The sequence below is a fragment of the Microcaecilia unicolor genome, chromosome 5, assembly GCF_901765095.1.
Source record: "Microcaecilia unicolor chromosome 5, aMicUni1.1, whole genome shotgun sequence".
NCBI classification, from domain to species: domain Eukaryota; kingdom Metazoa; phylum Chordata; class Amphibia; order Gymnophiona; family Siphonopidae; genus Microcaecilia; species Microcaecilia unicolor.
In genome coordinates this window covers 273,005,139-273,027,618 of record NC_044035.1, presented here as the reverse complement: position 1 = coordinate 273,027,618, position 22,480 = coordinate 273,005,139, and the positions used below count along the sequence as shown (strand labels likewise).

The 22,480-nt window shown below is 42.6% G+C and overlaps 1 protein-coding gene across 2 annotated transcripts in view; it reads right to left on the bottom strand.

Moving 5' to 3' along the window:
- Window positions 1-22,480, bottom strand: part of LIPI (lipase I) — a 50,250-nt gene that overhangs the window by 24,160 nt on the left and 3,610 nt on the right. For both annotated transcript variants that reach the window (XM_030205121.1, XM_030205122.1), the window contains 3 exons: window positions 14,209-14,317; window positions 10,675-10,776; window positions 6,324-6,413 (listed from right to left, as the gene is read on the bottom strand). In XM_030205121.1, the coding sequence (XP_030060981.1) occupies window positions 6,324-6,413; window positions 10,675-10,776; window positions 14,209-14,317 (301 nt within the window). The remainder of the gene's footprint in view (window positions 1-6,323; window positions 6,414-10,674; window positions 10,777-14,208; window positions 14,318-22,480) is intronic.

Here is a 22,480-nt window from a genome sequence, read left to right as displayed (position 1 = left end):
TATGGCTCATTTTCTATATTAAATTCTGCAGATGTTGCCCTTGGAGTCACAATAGAATAGAATCATTCCTAAAGGAAAATTAAATGAATACACATTGAGTCAGAGCTGGTGGCAACTAGAATAATCTAAGCCCAATCAAATGTTTTCCCTCCCAATCCATAACTGAAAAGAGGTTCAAATCTGGCTTAAAACAGTCCCCAAAGATCCCTATATGTATAACACTGACTAGGAGCACACAGTGAGATAATGCTTTTTACCATCCACCCCATCTCCCAGACAGTACCGTTTAATAGATATCTATATCCTATATAATAATTTGCACCTCCAACGTTCTACATCTGGATGCCTGGGTTCGTAACATCTGTAACCACTCATTACCCTGCCCTCGCATCAAAACGTAATGACATCAGAGGGCGGAACAGTGAGAGGGAAGGGAAGCCAGCGCCAGCCAGCCAGAAAACGTTCAGGAACAAATCGAGGGGAGGAGTGAATCGTGAGGGGAGGGAGGGAGGAAGGGAAGGGGAAGGGAGGGTAGGGCAGAGGAGAATGGATGGGATGGGAGGACAATAGAGGAGATAATCGCGGGACACGGATGACAGGTAGGGAAGAAGAGAATCGCTGGACATGGAGGGAAGGGAAGAATTGCTGGACATGGAGGCATAGGCGCCGACTCCGTGGGTGCTTGAGCACCCCCAATATTTAACCCACTCGACCTGCGCTGCCCACCCTCTTCTCCCAGTCCTTTGTCTGCTCCTCGCCTTCCTGCATGCCGCCTAGAATTTAAAAGTTCTTACCTCGGGATCCGGCTGCAGCAGTGAAAGGCAAGCAGGCTCGGCGCTTCAGCCTGTCTTCCCTTCTCTCTCAGCTCTGCCTCTGGTCCCGCTCTTGCGGAAACAGGAAATGAGGGCGGGACCAGAGGCAGAGCTGAGAGAGAAGGGAAGGCAGGCTGAAGCGCTGAGCCTGCTTGCCTTTCACTGCTTGCCAGACCCCGAGGTAAGAACTTTTTAATTCTGGGCGGCATGCAGGAAGGCGAGGGGCAGGCAGAGGACTGGGAGGGCAGGCAGCGCAGGTCGGGCTGCCACTCGGAGGAGAGGGAGAGAGAGAGAGGGAGGGAGGCAGGGGGCCTGGAACTCGGAGGACAGGGGAGCCTGGAGCTCAGAGAAGAGGGAGAATCACTGGACATGGATGGGAGGGCAGGGGGAGAGAAGAGATGGCTGGAATTGGACAGGAGGGCAGGGGGAGAAGAGATCGCTGGACAGAAGAAGAGGCGAGGGCAGGGGGAGAGAAGAGAATTGCTGGACATGGATGGATGGAGGGGAGGGCAGGGGAGAGAGGAGAATTGCTGGACATGGTTGGATGGAGGCGGCAGGAGAGAGAGCAAATTTGCTGGATATGGATGGATGGAGGAGAGGGCAGGGGAGAATGGAGAGTTGCTGGACATGGATGGATGGAGAAGAAGGCAGGGGAGAATGGAGAGTTGCTGGACATGGATGGATGGAGGGGAGGGAAGTCAGGAAGGAGATGCACATGGATGGAGGGGAGGGAAGAGAGGAGAAATGTTGGACATGGATGGAGTCTGCGTACTCTTTTTTAAAAAAAATACTATAAATAAAAATCACAAAAAAGAAAGATTAAAACAAAATAAAAACATAGATAAAACAATCCGTATCTCATACCCCTGGAGCATAATACTCATTATACACCCTTCCCGATTATTACTTATCATGACACAACATTTCTCCTAACGGTTCGCTTAAAAACATAATCACCATTACATGATAACCTTGCTAGCACCCTTTTCATTTGTGTAAGAAATGGGCCTTTTTTACTAGTATCTATATCTATATCTATATCTATATGTATAGATATAGATATATAGATATAGATATAGCAGATGCGTGTGTTTGCTTGTATCCAAACTCCTCCTTCCCCGCAGAGCTATGGCCACCACACCCCCGGCATGCAGACTCTACCCACCATTGCCGAGGTTGTTGTTTAGTTTGTCATGATTCGGTTCACGGGGGCACTCAGGAGAGGGGGAGCAATACATCCATCCATTAAATGAATAGGCTGCAGGTCAGAAAGTTCTTTCTTGCTAAGTGACAAACTGCTTGGGACAGGGTGAGGGCTCAGAGACTGGCGGGGAGAAACACAAACAGCAACTGTACAGCTGTCCCTCTTTCATTCTCTAATACTCTCTTCCCTAACACTTTCCGTACAAGGGACGTTCAAAGACTGGTGGGAACAGGGTAGGGAGAAAGTATTGGGGTCAGACTGGGAAGTGTGTTTGTGTGCATTAATTCACTACCCCACCAGGGGAATGCTCCTCGAAAAGGGCAGGAAACTGATTTTCAATATGCCCTTGAAAAGAAGGCTGTGTTTTGACAGGAAAATGGTGAAATCCAAATGGCAGGCATTTGCTAGATTGAAAGAAACGATTAATCAAGACAATCAACCTAAACAAATTGATTGGAAAAGTTTGTGCTAGGTAGGGATCCAGTCTCCATATTTTCTGATTTAAGAGAGTATTAAACTCAATGTCAATGTCAACCTTTCTCACACACCCCTCAGCACAACACCCCAGTCACATTCAGCCACTCTCACACACTCACACTCACCCATTCTAATATAGCACTCAGCAAAACACCCCAATCACCATACTCACACACCCTTCAGCAAAACAATCGCAATCACACACCCCAGTATAGCACACCCCCACTGACACTCACCCCTCAGTACCACATTCCCACTGACACTCACCAGTTCTCACACATCCCAGAGTAGCACACCTCCATGCACACTCACCCCTCAGCAGTACACCACCACTTATACACCACAAAATAACACACAACCCCACTCACTTTCATCTGTTCTTGCATACCCCTCAGCAAAACACCCCCACTCATTCTCACACATCCCTCAGCAAAACACTTACACTCACTCGTTCTCGCACACCCCTCAACAAAACACTTACACTCAACCATTCAGTACACCCCCATTCACACTCATTCATTCTCACACTCACCCCTCAGCACATTCTCAGTCCCCTCAGTACCACATCCCCATTCCCACTCACACTTCCCCACAACAGTACAACTACTCAGTCACACCCTCACTCACATTCACACATTCTAACATACTCAGCAATACACCCCCACTCAGCCATTTTCACACACCTCTCAACACTGTCAATGTTTAAGGTTCGCTTAAAGTAGAATACATTTAAAGCATACCATACTTTCTGGGCCAGTCATGGATCCAGATATTAAATAGTTTGTTTTCTATCCAGGGTGGCTGAAACTGCAATGGAAAATGAAATACAGCTTGCAGATCAGCGAAAAAGGCAGGCTAAACTAAAAGTTTTTTTTTTTGTTACATTTGTACCCTGTGCTTTCCCACTCATGGCAGGCTCAATGTGGCTTACATGGGGCAATGGAGAGTTAAGTGACTTGCCCAGAGTCACAGGGAGCTGCCTGTGGCTGAGGTGGGAATTGAACTCAGTTCCCCAGGACCAAAGTCCACCACCCTAACCACTAGGCCACTCCTCCAGATGAACCATATTTCCATACAATGCAAATCATTATTAAAACCACGAATGGTTATGTGAAGGAGCAATTATAGCTCTGAAAAACTTAAACGTCAATGAAATGAACAACGAAATCCAGGAAATGCTACCAGGTGAAACTGAAGAGTATTTGTCCATTGACACAATGCAAGAAACTACTGACATTGTAAATTATCCAGTTGAATTTCTAAATTCACTGGATCCACCAGGAATGCAACCATATCAACTACACTTAAACATTGGTTTACCATTCATACTGCTACAAAATCTAAATGCTCCAAAGCTATGTAATGGCACGTTTAGCTCTTAAAACTCTAATGCCACACGTTATTGAATCTACAATCTTGACAGGTTGTGCCAAAGGTCAGCATGTTTTTATACCTAAAATTCCACTTATTCCATCTGTCAGATACAGTTCAAAAGACTGCAGTTTCCAGTTTAAATAAGGCCAAAGGTCAAAGGTTAAAAGTCACAGGTGTCAACTTACAAAATGTAGTTTTAAATGGTGTCGGATCATGATGTCTTGAAGCATTTTACTTGTTCAAGTTATATGAATGTATTTTTTTACTATTAGATCAGGATAAATATATATGTAGATATGTTGATATTTCATCAGCCTGACCCATGCCTTTCATTTATCAGTCATTTATTTGACAGTTATCACTTTTCATTGTTTGGTGTTTCTCTGTCCACAATATCTGCTCACATAATTATAATATATTAACATTTTTTTACATAATTTATCATTATACATTTACAAATGTGCAATACTATTATGAATGTCCGTATATGTCTGACTACATATTTTATTAAGGCGGATATATTTTATTTGAAATCTCTTAATATTATGTTTTTAATTTGTCCTATTTTTTTGTAGAAAGTTGATTGTGACCCCTGAGGCAGGCGCTTTGGCGCCGAAACACGGACCGTGTTGGGTCCTTGATATGAATATTCTGAATAAACTGGTTTTAATATTATCTCCCTATTGGTTTGCGCATTTGTCAGCCTCTACTTTTGCTGTTTTGCGTCAACTTACAAAACCCATGTTTTTCACATGGCCAATTATATGTCGCCTGTTCAAGAATTGGCTCAAATAAGTCTTTATACATATATGCTCCAAATCAAGAAACAAAAACTGTTGTCTATCAAAATGTGCTCGAATGAGAACATATTACAAATTATATTAAACATATTTAATATTTACGTACTCCTGTGTGTTCTATTCTGTTTGTACATATAAAAGTATATCTATAATACCTATACCTATTCTTTATGTTTCATTTCTCGCATTAAAGACATCAAACAAAATGTAACAACCATCATAAACGAGTTAAAAATACATACCAGAGCTTAACTATTCTTTGAGTGAAAAGAATATTTCTTCCTATTTGTTTTAAAAGTATTTCCATGTAATTTCATTGTCCTCTGGTCTTTGTACTTTTTGAAAGCATGAAAAAAGGGAGCAATACAGAGGCATTATAATATTCTTGGTCTTATTTTGCATCCCTTTCTTAGGCAGAGGACTGGGAGAAGAGGGCGGGCAGCGCAGGTCGGGCTGGAGAGAGGAGGGAGGGAGGGGGGCCTGGAAATCGGAGGAGAGGGAGGGGGCCTGGAACTCGGAGGAGAGGAGGGCTTGGAACTCAGAGGGAGGGAGGGAGAGAGGGAGGGAGGGGGGCCTGGAACTCGGAGGAGAGGGGGGCCTGGAACTCGGAGGAGAGGGAGAGAGGGAGGGAGGGGGCTGGAACTCGGAGGAGAGGGGGGTCTGGAACTCGGAGGGAGGGGAGCCTGGAACTTGGAGGAGAGAGAGAGAGGGAGGGAGGGAGGGGGGCTGGAACTCAGAGGAGAGGGGGGCCTTGTACAAAATGTGTTGCTATATGCAAGATTGACAGATGCTGTGTCTCCAACACTACTAGGCAAACCCTGGGAAAGGGAAACTGGGGGAGGGGTTCCAGATGGGGAGAGAAGTGTCCAAAGGGCCCTCTGTGTCCACAATCAGAACAATGTCAAGTGCTCCACCAAAGAACTGGCCTAAAAAAGCGAGATCTACCTGCAGCAAAAAAGGCCCTTTGAGATTCATACCTCCCCCCCCCCCCCCCCCCCCCACCACCACCACCACCACCAATTCTCCCAGCCCACAACTCAAACCTGACTGGTTGCTATTGTGAGAAAACAGACGTGTGTATAACTTTCTTTCCCTCCTCATATATATTTTGGCCCCTCAGCTATATGGTAAGCTGTAAAGTATCATAGCAATGTTATTTGAATGTTCTAATTGTGTGCTTATTAGATATTCCATCACTATTATGCTTATATCATATTATATTTGAATTTCAGTGCTGTTAAATGTGTATATTTTTGATCCTGTTTCATGGTAGTCTTATTATTAGGTTTTAATTTGCTGTTTTCAAGTTTCCTATTTCATTGTATTTATGTACTGTGTAAGCCACATTGAGCCTGCAAAGAGGTGGGAAAATGTGGGATTCAAATGTAACAAATAAAAAAATAAATGTTTATACTTGTATATTTTACTATTGTTATGCTGTTAACATAATAGTAAGTTTGATGTTAAACTGTGTCTACTGTACACTGCCTTGGGTGAATCTCTTCATAAAGATGGTTAATAAATGCCAATAAATAAATAAATAAAATATGTATACAGTGTTAATACACACAAATAAACTTTGCTTTTTTCAATTACAAAGTACTAACCTATTGCCGAGCAATGTCAGCGGGAACAGCTAATTTAAAATATTCTTACCAGAAAATATGGTTTGTGGACAACCAGGTTGGTCAGTTCCTCCATTTGGATAAAAGTCTATGTGGCCTAAAGCTTCTTTGTAACCAAGTGCTTAAAATAGAAAGAAAAATATAAACACATGAGACACATTCATTTAATTTTTCTTTGAAAATCACCTAGGGCCCTGTTTACTAAGGCGTGTTAGCATTTTTAACGCGCCTACAATTAGCGCGTATGTTAACCGTGTATGCGCCTATAGGGATATTGTAGGCACATACATAGTTAATGCACGTACATGTTTAATGTGCGTTAAAGATACTAACACGCCTACAATGCGGCTTAGTAAACAGAGCTCCTAGAGAAAAAGTGCTCACAGAGATTTCCACCCAATTTTACTATGGACAGTAGTGAGCATTTTTTTTTCTAATGCCAGCTGCAACATTTCAAAATCCAGTGCCACTTTACAGATAAGCGGTGGTGCTGAATATACATAGAAGGAGCTTGTTGCCAGCAGTTATATATATATTGATAATATTCAGTCGCTATATCGCCAGCTAGCCTTATCTGGAGTAGCCCCCGATAAATAAATAAATATACACATAGCAAAATGATTTAATCAAGTATAGCCTTTCTAGCTCAATAATGCAGGAATGCCCACTCTCCATCTATGACATGCCCCCTCCCCAAAATATATGTTTTAGATAACTAATGCATGAGTTACTGCATGCTAACAGGCAAAATGCAGACAAAAGCTTTAATGCGTATTGCAGTAGTCTGTTGGTGCACACATAACCACACATTACAGGCTTACTGCCCAGTAGTAAAAGGGCCCTTTCATTTCCTATGTCATTTAGGGGAATTTTCTCTTTTTCTTTCATTCACACAAAGATCATAAATAGTGTGTCCTTGATCCGAAGACTGCGCACTATTTAAGAAACAGCAAGAAAATGAAAAATGTTTCTAGTTTTTTTTTCAGGCAAAACAAAAAATGACAGCAAATGACACGGGATAAATGTCTTTTCAAATAAACGTAATAATATGAAAAGGAAATTTCAAAATATAACAAATTTAAAAAATGTAAATTTAAATTAGTGAAGGTGCTCATAATCTCATACACATTTCAACCACTGGCTGATACTCCAAGATCTCAATCATCGCACCAGTCCAGAAACTCAGTCCAGTAATGCAGCCCTTAATCATGAACTGACTCAATCTTGATCAAAAAGTACACAGAAGATTAAGGGGTCCTTTTAATAAGCTGTGTAGGCACCTATGCACACCCAATGTGCGTCAATTTGGAGTTGCCGCACGACTACCGCATGGCCCATGTATTAATTTAATTTTTAATGCGCATCCGCTACATACACCAGAAAACATATTTTATTTTCTGGAGTGCGGTGAAAATCAGGCGATAACTCCGATGACGCATGTATGTGATTACTGCGAGAGACCTTACCACTAAGTCAATGGCTGGTGCTAAGGTCTCAGACCCAAAATGGACGTGTGCCAATTTTTATTTTGTCACACGTCCATTTTCGGCAAAATTTTTAAAAACGCCTTTTTTACAGGTGCGCTGAAAAAAATGGATCTGCGTGCATCCACAACACACGCCTACACTACCGCCAGTGGTGTAGCGAGGGCAGCTGCCACCCAGGGCAGTCCCCTCCCCGGGTGCAGTATGACACCCTCCCTCGGTGCATCACCCAAGCCCTCCCCCCGAGTGCATTCTTGCCTGCTGTGTGCATGCCGCTGTGGGGGGGGGGGGTGTCAGTTCCGCTGGTTCCCTGCTCCCTCTGCCCCAGAACAGGAAGTAACCTGTTCCAGGGCAGAGGGAGCAGGGAACCAGCGGAGCCGACACCCCCCCAACAGCGTGCAACCGGGGCAGACTGCCCCCACCACCCCGTCCTTGCTATGCCACTGACTACCGCAGCCCATTTTTCAGTGCACCTTAGTAAAAGGACCCCTTACTTATCCTGAGAACTGGATCAGGTGAACTTCCTTCTGGATACAAAGTACAAAAGTCGAAACAATGTACTCAATCCATCCGTGTGCTAAGTGCTCACTGTGAAGTGCAGATATATTTTTAAAAGTTTTTGGATCGTGTGACAAATATTCACTACTGATCCATCGTAAATTCCAACATAGTTTTTTGAAGGTAGCAAGCAGTTTTGGACCCACTGGATCCACTGAAGACGCGTATGTGAAACATAGAACTATGTTGGGATTTACTGGTGCGATGACTGAGATCTTGGAGTACCGGACAGTGGTTGAAATGTGTATAAGATTCTGAGCACCTTCACTAATTTAAATTTATATATTTTTTATTTGTTATATTTTGAAATTTCCTTTTCAGATTGTTACAGCTTCATAGAAGGAAAATTGATATATTATAGATCTCTAACTATGGGGGTCTTTTACAAAGGTGTGCTAGACAGTGGCGTAGCTACGGGGGGGGCCTTGGGGGCTTGGGCCCCACAAAATTGGATCCGTGGTCCCTGGTTTGGCTAGTGGGGGCCTTTCTCCAGCACTGTTCTCCAGTGCTGTTCTCCACCAGCATTGCCTGCCCTGCTTCCCCTCACGTCACGTGCATGCTCGGTTTTCGTGAAACTGAGCATGCGTGACACTTCTTGCTCAATTTCACTAAAATCAAGCATGCACAATGTGAGGGGAAGCAGGGCAGGCAATGCCAGTGGAGAACAGCACTGGAGAAAGTCTTCTGCTGGCAGGGGTTGGGGACCATAGGAGCCGACTCTGTGGGTGCTGTGGGTGCTTGAGCACCCCCAATATTGAGAAAATTCCTTGTATGTGTCCAGGGAGGGGTTATTTCCACTGGGCTTAGCACCCTCAATAATTTTGAAAAGTTGGCTCCTATGTTGGGGACCCCAACCAGACAAGGTCTGTGTGGTTGCGGTGGGGGTGGAGAACAGTGGGGAGATGGGTCACAATGTGCCCATCCCCAACTTTGAGCTTCAGACCCCCCCCCCCCAAAAAAAAAAAACTTTGAGGTCTGGTTATGCCCCTGGTGCTAGAGTTTTTAGTGTGCACTAATGATTAGTGCGCACTAAACACTAAAGATGCCCATAGGAATATATGATCCTAACGTTTAGCACATGTATATTTAATGCACACACTAAAAACGCTAGCACGCCTTTGTAAAAGGACCCCTATAATTATAATTTGAGAATTTAAAATAAATGCACGTTCCCTTAGCGTCTTAAGCCGTATTAAAATTTAATATTTATTTAAAGCATTTTATTTGCATTAACTTATTGATTTTATTGTGTGTGTTGTTAGATGGTATTATGTTTGCTGAATTTCGTTCAGAGGATCTTACTACTTATAGACAAGTGAAATATTTAAATAAATAAATAAATAAATAAATAAATAGATCTGAACAGGGAAACCCTACAATTACATCAGTTGTCACATCCTAGATTTGTGTTGGCATTTTTTGAAGCAACTATACTTTAAACAGACAAGAAACAATGATGATAATGTTCTGTAGAGAAGCAAATTGCATCACCACCAATTTGTGCCACCACAGGGCTGACAGGTCACTAGTAGGGCAGCTATCTGGTACCAAGTGAGAGGAACAAGGAAATCCAAGCCTCAGTTTAACCCAAACTATGCTAAAGAGCCAACTAGAAAGGAGGACAGAGGAAGCAGAGGAGAAGACATTATATACCATTTACATGAAAATGGAACAGACACTTTGAGGAAAAGAACACACCTCCTCTAAGCACTCATCAATACAGTTACAGAACTGAAATGCAGTGGAGTGGAGGAATGGTTAGGGAAGAAGACTGAAAACCAATGAAGCTGTGGTTCAATCCCACTTCTGTTGGCCCTTACTGTGGTCTTGGGCAAGTAAATCAGCCCTCCATTGCCTTAGATACCAACTTAGACTGTAAGCCCCTGAAGCAGTACCTTTTGCACTTGATTGTATCTTGACTTAAAATCATGTTTGGAAAGGAAAGTAATTAAATCTAAAATGTAATTACAAGCACAACACTCCAGAGGCCACAACAGAGAGAAGGAGTAGAGGTGGTGTTGTTGGGGACTCTCTCCTGTGTCTAAGTGACATACCCGCTGACCAGACATACTCTACAAAAGGATATTCTTCCTGCCAAGACCCCAAATCTAATACACAAGACAGCAATTGCTGAAACTCATCAAGCCTCTGACCACTACCTCATGCTGGTCATACGTGCAGGTGCCAATGAAGGTATGACCAGAAAGGACTATGAGGCACTGGGAGCACAGGTGAAAGAGGAAAGAACACAGATGGTGTCCTATCATTCAAGGTTAAAGACATGACTAGACTGTTCCGTATAGCATAGAGCCATCCCTAAGCTTGAACTCCAAACCTTACCATCAGTATCAGAGTGTATGACATCAACAAACTGTGCATCACTAGGATCTAACCGCTCGTCAGGTGGGTTCCCTTTAAATAAGGGGCCAGCGGGATCAAGACCTGTAATAAGAAAAATGTTGCTCAGTAAATGAAGATGATTCTGTAGTATGGGATTTCTTAACCTTTTTGACTTCCGCACCACTTTAACTAATCACTGAAACCTTTGAACCCTATTCCTAAACCATGTGTCCACTAGTGACAACTGACAGCTATATATGTCGCTAATTGTTAGTCACTAACAGTGCTACCTGCTAACATGTTGTTAAAATTACAGTAGTAAACAGTTATACTACCGACAACTGTCCTAATAACTGCCTTCACTCTATCTAGAAATTTTCAAAAAACTACCCCAGATTTCAAGACCCTTCTCCACATACTGTTTGACTTCTTCCCACACCCTATGGGAGTATGGGCACCATTGGTTAAGAACCCATGCTATAGAATGTCAATAATCCTCTTGCAACACCTGTATAGGTCCCATTTTTTTAAACACACAGCAGCAAGGACATAGATCTTGGTCGACTGCTATTTCCTTTGTAAAAAAAATATGTTACTAGATTTATACGGGTGGGAATATCTCAGTAGGATGAATTTTTAAAATCTGTATTTAGCAATCTCTCTTCAAAAATTATGGAAAACTAGTTTCTGAAGCTTCTAATTGATAAGGCACATGCCTTACCCAGTACTGGGTATGTCAGGGGTAGGAAGGCTTTTCAGCTGGTACATCTTTTATTCAGAAAATCTCTGTACAATTACAAAGCTATGTGGTTATCTTATAGGTCTCCGATAGAAAAGACATATACAGAAAAACTGATCACTGGTGATCACACTTAAAATATTAAGAACCTAAAATGGAGGAGTCAAGGCAGCATGCTGGGTGTCCTGATCTCCAGTTTGGTTTGAGTTCCGTTCTAAAAGATTTTTTCTTCTTTCTATGTTTCCTGCGATGCCACACAAACGGAAGGGGAAGGTAAGAGCCCTATCTGTTACGGGTTCAGTGTCTCCCACGCTTTTGGCGACCTGACCCCGGATTGAAGGATTTCTTACCCAGCTTGTGTCCAGAATTAGTAGCGTAGGCCAGACCCCTGCTGCGGGCATTATTGGTGGAAACTCTGACCTGCTTGGAGGTAAGATTTCTCTCAGCCCCCGTGAGCACTCGGCACCAGCCCATTTGTCAGCACTTCCAGGTTCTGTTGGAGAAAGTGTTGTTTTGAATGGAAGTGTGAGTCCAGCCCAAGTGTACCTCGGAACCCTCCTCCTCCTTCCTTCCTTCAGCCAGATGGAGTGTCTCATACTACAGAAGGAGCCGCTTGGATTCTTCCATCGGAAAGGCCAGCTCGGCCATTAACTTCTGTGTTGGGGATCTCCAAGGATCCATCGGAGCAGCGGGCTGATTTAACACCTAGACCTGGAGCAGTGTCTCAGACAGGGGAGGTGACTCTTGGGACCAGTTAATAAGGTATTCTATTTACCAACTAAAATATTGGCTGATAATGGGCAATTTAATTTAGATGTATCTGCTATTTTGAACTCTTCTCAGGAACATGTCTCAGATTGTATCACTTTGCTTGTTAAATTTGTGTTTGAACAAGATTTAAATATGGTGATGAGTTTATATTTCCACAACTTACAAGTACAGTTTTATGGACAGAGAGTATGGATATTTCTGGATATGATGACAGTGACTCAGGTGAGACGTAAGGCCTTTCTGGCCATGGGGCAGGAGGTCTTGTCTTTGGGTGCCTCTTTTGTATTGTGATATCCTTGCAAATGTATAATTAAGGGTCCTGTTTACTAATCCGCACTGTAAGCACACTAACTTTTTAGTGCGTGCTAAAAATTAGTGCACACTAACACTAGAGACACCCATAGGAATATATGGGTGTATCTAGCATTAGCGCATGCTAATTTTTAGTGCGCACTAAAAATTTAGCATGCCTACAATTTTTTGTTCTTGTTTTCACTTAGTCTGTGCCTGTGGCACAGGGTGAATTCTTTGTTGTTTGGTTACCATTATTCCCTTTGCCTGTGTTTGTTCTGTGAGTCTGTAGCAACCAGCTTTTTCTCTGATTACTTCTCTGCTGTGCAGCTGTGTTCAGCTTCTCGTTGTCCGTTGCTTCACTGTGTGCCTTGCCTTTCCCTTCTCCGCTGTGTGTGCTGGCTGAGTCTGTGGTAAGAGCTTACTTCCTTTGTTTGGATTTCCCTATTAACCCTTTCCCTGCTGTATTTGTTCCTTGGGTCTTGTGAGCACAGCTCCTTGTCTGACCTGTGTACTTAGAAGCAGTCTCTCTCTGTAGTCTGCTTAAGCCCTTTATCTGCTGTATCTGTTGCTTGGCTCTTGAGAGAACTGCTCCTCATCTGACCTGTGTACCCAGAATCAGTCTCTCTCTGTAGTCTGCTATAACCCTTTCCCTGCTATATTTGTTGCTTGGTTCTTGTGAGCACTGCTCCTCATCTGAGCTGTATAACTAGAAGCAATCTCTCTCTCTGTAGTCTGCCTTACCCTTACCTGCTGTTTGCAGATTGCTCCTTATCTAGGTGTGTTGCTTTCACTGTCTTTTGTGTGGTTTCTCTTTTCCCTATTCTTGCTGTAGCTCTTGTTTGGATCCTGTGTAGGTCACTCCTTTGTTTAGCTGTGTGGCACTGCTTGGGTTGCCTCTCTGTGTGAGTTCCCTTATTCTGGTTATTGTCTGTATCTGAGTGTTTGGTCTGATGACCTTTTGTTGGTGTCTGTGTGTGGCACTGTAACATTTAACTGTATTTCCATATATGGGACATAGGCAAGCACTCAATGGCATTAAGAGATGAGAAACAGGTTTAGGTGTCTCTAGTACTCAAAACATGTATACAAATACAGGTCCATATATACCCAGAGGTTCAACAGACTGGCATGTGATCAAGGTCTAAGTACTAGCTGCTTGCAATATAACATAATCAGTATCAAGGTCCTAGCCTGTAAGTACTTATCAGACTGGGTGGCAATTTCTACTCTTCATATTTATTGATGACCATGATTTGTACCCTGTGCTTTGAATTAAAAGAATATGCACTATCATCTAAGCAGAGGTCACAAATAACTCTTAACATGTGCATGCAGCAATAAAATGGATTCAGTTATTTTAGTTATTTATTTATTTATTACATTTGTATCCCACCTTTTCCCACTTATTAGTAAGCTCAAAGTGGCTTACATAGTTCTGGAGAGGTGGTTACAGACTCCGGTATGAACAAATACAGTATAGGGGTACTATTACAGTGACAAGTACAGTAAAGAAGTATCGGTAAATAGGTTGGGGTGATTCAGACAAAATGTTAGGGTGTGATCATGCGTCGGGGGTTGAAAACTGTCCATTTCTTGATTAAAATGCCATATTTCATTATGACATAATGATTATGAAATACTGAGATATGATAATGGGTCCCCAATGACTCCACCAGGCCAAACTCTGTATCAGATCCACTGCTTTACTCTATGTCTAGATTATTTCTTACCTGTAATTCTCCCAAGTTGCCCATTGTACATATGTCCAACAAATCCAGCTATATGAGCTCCAAGGCTGACTCCTATCATGTAAATATTTTCAAGTGAAGCCCCTTCATTCTGTGAAAAAAGTAATCAATAGAAATAAAACAAAATAAAACATGGAAAAGAAAAAAAGATGATACATTTTTTATTAGACATAACTTAATACATTTCTTGATTAGCTTTCGAAGGTTGTCCTTCTTCATCAGATCAGAAATAAGCAAATGTTGGTAGATGACAGTATATATAAGTAAAAGAGTACATGACTGATCAATTGGTAGAGAATTGAAAGACAAATGGGGGCTGCCTAATTTTATTTTTCTCTTCCCTTGGTCCTTATGAAAATGTTGTAATTTTAGTTCTAGGAACAGAATACTGTTTTAAAATTGTCTGCCTGTAGCATGAAATTGTACTGACTATAGCTCTGAGTCAAATGCAGTGATTTCCAAATCTGGACCCCCAGCCAATGCGGTTTTCAAGATATCCTCAATATATATATATATATATATACATACGTGAGACAGAAACACATAATATGATGGTAGATAAAGGTTCTAAGGCCTATCCAGTCTGCCTGTCCAAATCAATTGATCAGCTCTCCAATCCAGGGGCGTATCTGGCCTCCGGCGGTAGGGGGGGGCCAGAGCCAGAGGGAGGGGGCACATTTTACCCCCCCCTGCCGCCACCGACCCCCCCTCCGCCATTACCGGATCCCCCCCCCCACCGCCACCAACGACTCTCTCCACCCCCCCTCCCGCCGCCAGCCCTCCCCCGCTGCCGTTTCTTACTTTTGCGTCCGCTTCTTCCTGCGCCTTTAAAAATATTTCTTCAGCTGGCGGGGGACCCCAACCCCCGCCAGCCAACCCGAGATGACAACTTGCAGGTTCTTCCTCCGCCGTGGCCAACATGCTGGAGTTGAGCGTCTGAATCCAGTTCGAGTCTGGCCCCACGCAGATACGCCCCTGCTCCAATCTCTTCCTCTCCCTCAGAGATTGTCATTGTTTCATGCTTTCTTGTTTTCAGATACAGGTTGTTCAACATATCCACTACCTTAAGTACATAAGTATTGCCATACTGAGATAGACCAAAGGTCCATCAAGCCCAGCATCCTGTTTCCAACAGTGGCCAATCCAGGTCACAAATACCTAGTAAGATCCCCAAAAAGTACAAAACATTTTACGGTGCTGATCCCAGAAATAAGCAGTGGATTTTCCTTTAGGAAGCCGTCCAAACCTTTTTTAAACCCCACTAAGCTAACCACCTTTACCATAAAGAAATATATCTCTAGATTGCTTTGGAGTCTTCCTTCATTCACTCTCATCCCATAACCCCTCAATCTACAGAGTCCTTTCTTTTGGAAGAGACCTGCCTCTTGTGCATTTATACCTTGGAGAAATTCAAATGTCTTTATCATATCTCCGCTATGCTGCCTGTCCCCAAGGGTATATTTATTTTATTTATTTTTCCAAATTTATATCCCACTTTAAAACAAAGTGGGTTACAGTCAAACATACGTAATTTAAAATACATAAACCAAGGCACATATAACCATGTCAAGCCCCCCCCCTCCAATCTTCAGCTACATACCCAATTCAAATAAAAACTCTTAGCACCAGTTTGAATTCATCTCTCGAAATAACAACTTGAGTCCAGCCTGAAGTTACCTCTCCAAGAAAACTTTCACAAGACAGTGAGTTTTCAAACATTTCTTAAACTGTTGTCTATTCACACAAAGTCTCAGATGCCCTGGAAGCTTATTCCACATAATCCCCCGGATTCTATATAGCATCTCTAGAGATCGGCGCCGAAATCAGCATGGATTTTATAACAATGCACATAATTTAGCAAGCTTAATAAGCTAATGAGTGCTGATAATCACTTACCAAGCAATTATGAGCACTAATTGGCATTGATTACAATTTAGGCACACAATTCACTAAGCGTATTCTGTAATGTGTGCTGAACTTTTTTTTAAAATAATTTTCAAAATAAATGACAAGTAATGTAACATAGTAACATAGTAGATGATGGCAGAAAAAGACCTGCATGGTCCATCCAGTCTGCCCAAGATAAACTCATGTGTATACCTTACCTTGATTTGTACCTGTCTTTCTCAGGGCACAGACCGTATAAGTCTGCCCAGCAGTTTTTCCCGCCTCCCAACCACCTGTCCCGCCTCCCATCACCGGCTCTGGCACGGACCATATAAGTCTGCCCTCCCCTATTCTCGCCTCCAAACCACCAACCCCTCTTCCCCCCACCTGCTCCGCCACCCAATTTTAGCTAAGCTTCTGAGGATCCATTCCTTCTGCACAGGATTCCTTTATGCATATCCCATGCATGTTTGAATTCCGTTACCGTTTTCATCTCCACCACCTCCCGCGGGCATTACAAGGTCAATGAAACACAGCACCATATTAAGCATATGGAATAATTGATACATCCAATAATTCACAAGGAATTAACACAAAATGAAATTAATAACCGTTATTCTATCATTCAAAAATGAGTACAGGCACAAAGGGGAATGGTTATGGGCGGAGAAATGGGCAATTCATGGGCATTCTGAAATTTGCACACCTACTTATAGAATATGGCCCAGTGCACCTAAATCTACGCGCTGGGATTTATGCCATGTTTTCATTGGTGTAAATGGATGCACATAGATTTAGACGCTGATTTATCAACTAAACTTAGATTGTGAGCCCTCCTGGGACAGAGAAATATCCAGAGTACCTGAATGTAACTCACCTTGAGCTACTACTGAAAAAGGTGTGAGCAAAATCTAAATAAATAAACGTATTGTATAATCAGCACCTAAATCTAGCCAACGATTATAGAATACGCTTAGTTGGCACTGATTTCAGCGCCAATGTTTTACGCGCCATATATAGAATGTCCCCCAATAGGTCCAGCAATTGAAAATGCTTGTGTACAAGTCTCAACAAAACGATATGTTGTAATTACCAGAATATATAATTGTTTTTGCCATTTCAGATCTTAAAGCTTGCCTTGGCTGGTACATATTCAAAACATTTAGAAAATATACAGGTTCACCAGCAGGGTGGTGGACTTTGGTCCTGGGGAACTGAGGAACTGAGTTCAATTCCCAGCACAGGCAGCTCCTTGTGACTGTGGGCAAGTCACTTAACCCTCCATTGCCCCATGTAAGCCGCATTGAGCCTGCCATGAGTGGGAAAGCGTGGGGTACAAATGTAACAAAAAAAATCTACTGATGAATCAAGGATAAAACTTAAAAAATAATCTATATTTCACTGGTAGCCAGTGAAGCTCTTTCAAAATTGGCATGATATGAACAGATCTTTGGACTCCCATAATCAACTGTGCTGCTGCATTCTGGACAACCTGCAGAACCTGGAACCTTGCAGCTGACATCCCCAAATATAACGAGTGAAAATAATCAATTCTTGTTAATACCAAGCTCTGCACAATTATCTGAAAATCCAAAGCAGGCACCATCCCTCTCAGCTTACTCAAAAGATGAAGCTGCCCAATTACCCCTGGGTAAGCCCCCGGTGCTAAAAAAAATAAAATAATTTTTTGAATGGTGCAGCACACATTGCCAGGCTCCTGTGGTAGCCCAGTGGTAGGGCCAATTTGTTGCATGTCATTGCCATGGTAGCCCTACTGTGATTTTGTAAAAGGGCCCTGCTATAAAATAAGTACCTGAATATATGTAAACCGCTTTGAATGTAGTTGCAAAAACCTCAGAAAGGTGGTATATATATATGTATATTTTTGTTACATTTGTACCCTGTGCTTTCCCACTCATAGCAGGTTCAATGTGGCTTACACATTATACACAGGTACTTATTTTGTACCAGGGGGAATGGAGGGTTAAGTGACTTTGCCAGAGTCACAAGGAGCTGCCTGTGCCTGTAGGGGGAATTGAACCCCGTTCCCCAGGACCAAAGTCCACTACACTAACCACTCCTCCACTCATGGGTGTATCAAGTCCCATTTCCCTTTTCCCTAAGTGCTTTGAAATAGTGAAACATTAATCCTGAGCTTGGTACATTTTTGTCTTTGGTTCTATTAATAAGCAGCACATTTTCTAGTGCTCATCACTAAAATCTTTGTTTGAAAAAGGGGGCTTTGACAAGTTTCTCAAATGTTAATCACCTTGACCATGTCCTCCAGCAACAGATTCCAGACTACAGTTTAATTATATGCTGCATGAAACAATACTTTCAATCTTCTGGTCATTAGTTTCACGGAGTCTCTGCTTCTTTTAGCGTTGTTTGAAAGGCCCCATCCTTGGCCACCTTTAAATCTAGACTAAAAGCCCACCTCTTCAACATTGCTTTTGACTCGTAACCACTTGTAAACACTCGCCTCTACCTACCCTCCTCTCTTCCTTCCCGTTCACATTAATTGATTTGATTTGCTTACTTTATTTATTTTTTGTCTATTAGATTGTAAGCTCTTTGAGCAGGGACTGTCTTTCTTCTATGTTTGTGCAGCGCTGCGTACGCCTTGTAGCGCTATAGAAATGCTAAATAGTAGTAGTAGTAGTAGTAGTAGTTAGTCAACTGTTCCCTATTTAACCATCCACCCCACTCAGGATTTTATAAACTTATATCATGCCCATGAGGGAATTGGTTGGACCACTGAGTGACGAAAAGACTGGTCAGGGGGGATAAGTTCACAGCAGAAAAACTAAATTATTGGTTTTCAGTCTTTACTGGGGTGACGATGATTCCCTATTTTTGAATATTCAGTTTGGCACCATAAGAGATTCTATTTCTAGCGTAATGGCACCAACCCTCTGGAATTCTTTACTATGTTACTTAAGATTAGAACCATCTCTTATGAAATTTAAAACTGGACCAAAGACATTTCTATTTCATCAAGTTTTGATCTCTCTCTTATCTCATACTCTTTGGGTGATGTAATTTCAGTCAGTCTTGGACTGTATATCAAATTCAAATAAACTATAATAATAATAACTATAATGCCGACACCTAAAACATTTGATAGTGATGATCCACTTGTACCCCTTGTTGTCTATTAAGATGTTTTAATGTATATTATATTGACATTGTAATGTAGCATACTATGCCATTCTGTGTACTATTATTTGATTATTTTAATGTTTAACAATTTTGTATTGATCAAATTAATAAAATACAACAGAGTAGCAAGAAACAGATGCTGTTTAATATTTTCTTCCCTTTATCCTTCCCCACTCCCTCTCCTCTCCCTTCTCCCCGTCAAACGAATCCAGATGTAAATAATGAAGGGCTTGGACTCTTATAGCCTTCCAGAACATATACAACAGAATACAGTTCAATATATCTCCCCCAACCCTCACCCAAACTAACAACTAGCTCAGAGATCAAGAAAACCAAGAACCCTCAACCCCAGACTGAGAAATATAAGATATATTATATAAGAATAGGTGAAGTCCCCCCCCCTTGATTAACAGGGTAACACATTGTTAATAATGGCAAAGAAAAATTACCACGAACAACCAAAAATAACAACCCAAAACAGAAACCCAGTAAGTACAAAGTAGGTCAAAACATAAATAAAGCAAGAGAGGTTCCAGGTCACTCAGAACCTGCAAATCCACCACTGCTCCTACCCCCCCCCCCCCCCCCCCCCCCCCCACTACCAATCCCCATGAAACTTCAAAAACCGGAATAAACCTATTCTCCCATAGCACTCACTGTTATACAATAAGCAAAATTACCCCTATTTTCCTCCAAACCCTCTATCTCCCAAATGCTTTTTCCAGGCCCCACTCCTCAAACCAACCCCATCCAACAACAATAATCTTCAAAAAGCAATTCAAACCCAGAACTGAGATTACAAATGTCTAGAGGACCCACCCAAAATATTCACAATGGAACTTTTTGCTCTTGAAGACAGGGAACGCTTTCTACATTTAGGAATATCCCTCAACATTCCAAAACACAAAGATCATGCAGCCCACTCCTCTACTCCCAATATGAAGGTGACTCTGTTTGCAACCAATGTCAAAAAACACATTTCAATGCTGTCACTCAAGCTTTTTGAATTAATAATTTGGTGCCCCTACCCTGTATAGCTAATGCTCTGTCCCACCCAAGGACTAATCCCCATGGGTGAAACGTGATCATCTGACCAGTTATAGAGGACAACTAACGAACAAGGGTGGCCTAATAGGACCAAATTAATGGACAGCACCATAGCATATGGCCCAAATCCCCCCTAGAATGTCCGCATTTAATACATTAAGAAAGAATAGGATTCCCCACTTTAGATAGTCTGTAAGGGGAAAAATATGCTCTATGAAGAACCCTATACCAACACTCTGTATTCTGAATTAAAGAAAGTCTGGGGAATTTGTTTGACTATTGTGGAAAGATCAACATCATCCCTAGGCCTTTTTTATTCTACTTCCCACTGTCTATGAAGGTGTTCATAGCTTTAGGGGGTCCCCATGTCTTAAGAGTCTTGTGTAAGAAGGAAATAGATGAAGAGTCTCCATTCTGTGTTGTACAAAGTGTTCTCATTTTAGCCAGAAAAGCAGTCGATAATGACTGAGGGTTGAGAGAAGCAAAATAGTGGCCTAATTGAGAATATGCATACTGATCTCCTGAATAGTCTCCAAGTCTTTATCTCAGTTGCTCCAATGAACAAAGTTGCCCAGTGTCCCACACACAATATTCTAGCAAATGCAACCCCACACAATTCCACCTTGAAAATGTTACATTATCCTGGTCAGGACTAAAATGTAAATTCCCATGAAGGGGTAGAAAAAGAGGGCTATGAGGGTCCTGGCCTAAGAATGATGTGAGACTCAACCAGTCTTCAAAGAGAGGCTAGTAAAACATTATGCTTAACCCAAGAAGGCAAATCTGCCAAAGGCGCATGGAGCAAAAAGTTGAGATGTAAAGGTGAAAAATATTCCTTCTGTATCTGATAGGGGGTAAACTCTTCCATTCCCCTAAAACAGTCACCTAAATGTCTCAGCAAGCATGCCCAACCACAGAGTAAAAAATCGAGGATACCCAGGCATCCACTCGACCAGTTACCAACCAAAAAGTCATTATCAGAGCCTAGGTTCCCCCTCCAGCAAAAATGTCCTAATTCCCTCTGTAAAGATGCCAGAATTTTGCATAGATTTTTAGACACTCACCGCTCCCTGACAAACCTCACTTGTGGATCAGCAATCAGCTGGGGCAATACAGGGCCGAACGATTAGCTATCACCTCAGCTAGAAGCTTTACCTCAAAGTTAAGGAAGGAAATCGGGCGGTAGGACTTGGGCAAAGAATGATTCTTACCCGATTTTGGCAAGACTGCAATACATGCCATGTAAAGGGAGTCCAGCATATTCTTCTCTGTTATCATTGAATGAAACATCTCTGTCAAGGGGAAGGCAACAAGGCAACATATTCTTGGAGTATCTTATAAAATTCTACCCGAAATCCATCCAGCCCCGGGGCTTTATGGTTGGGACTATGCCTAATAACAACTTTAACTTCATCCACCGAAATGGGTCCTTGAAGGATCTGGACTAAATCTGCATCTAAAGAGAGTAGATCCATACATTGGTGTGCTAGAGCCGCTCGCACCCTCTCACCAGAGCCGGTTGTTATTTTTTCCAAAGTTTTGCGAGCCAGCTGTTAAAACAGGGACCCGGCTCTATCAGCTCAGCAGCAATTGCAACAGGCTTTCTCCAGCCAGACTCAGGTCCTTCCCTCTTTTGCAACTTCCTGTTGCCATGTGGGAAGGGCTTGGCAGAGGAAATGATTTGGAGTGGCTGCTGGAGGGAGCCTGATTTGCCCTACCTCCCTCTGCAATTTCACACTCAGAAACCGCATGAGGAAAGGAAGGAAGGAGAGAAAGTAATAGGTAGGAAGCAGGGGTGTAGCTATGGGTGGGCTTGGGTGGGTCCAGGCCCACCCAGTCAGTCTGTCTGAGAGCACCAATCAGTTGCATTGCCTTATGCATCAGTCGATTATGTCCCCTACAATTTACTTCTGGTGCTCCAGCAAGCAAGCAGCAAAAGCTGAAGCCGCCACTCTCCCCTTCTTTCCATGCTGCTGTTCAGGCCTGGAGTTGGGCTTCGCGGGATGCTGCAAGTTTACCTCTGCCTCAGCTTCCCTTGTGGCTGCTGTGCTATTGCAAGTAGCTCTCTGGCTCTGCTACTCACTGTCTCCTGCCTTCGTGCACTGGATATGGCATGGCTCAGCTCAGCTCCATGGTAAAATCAGCCCCTGCTGTGGAG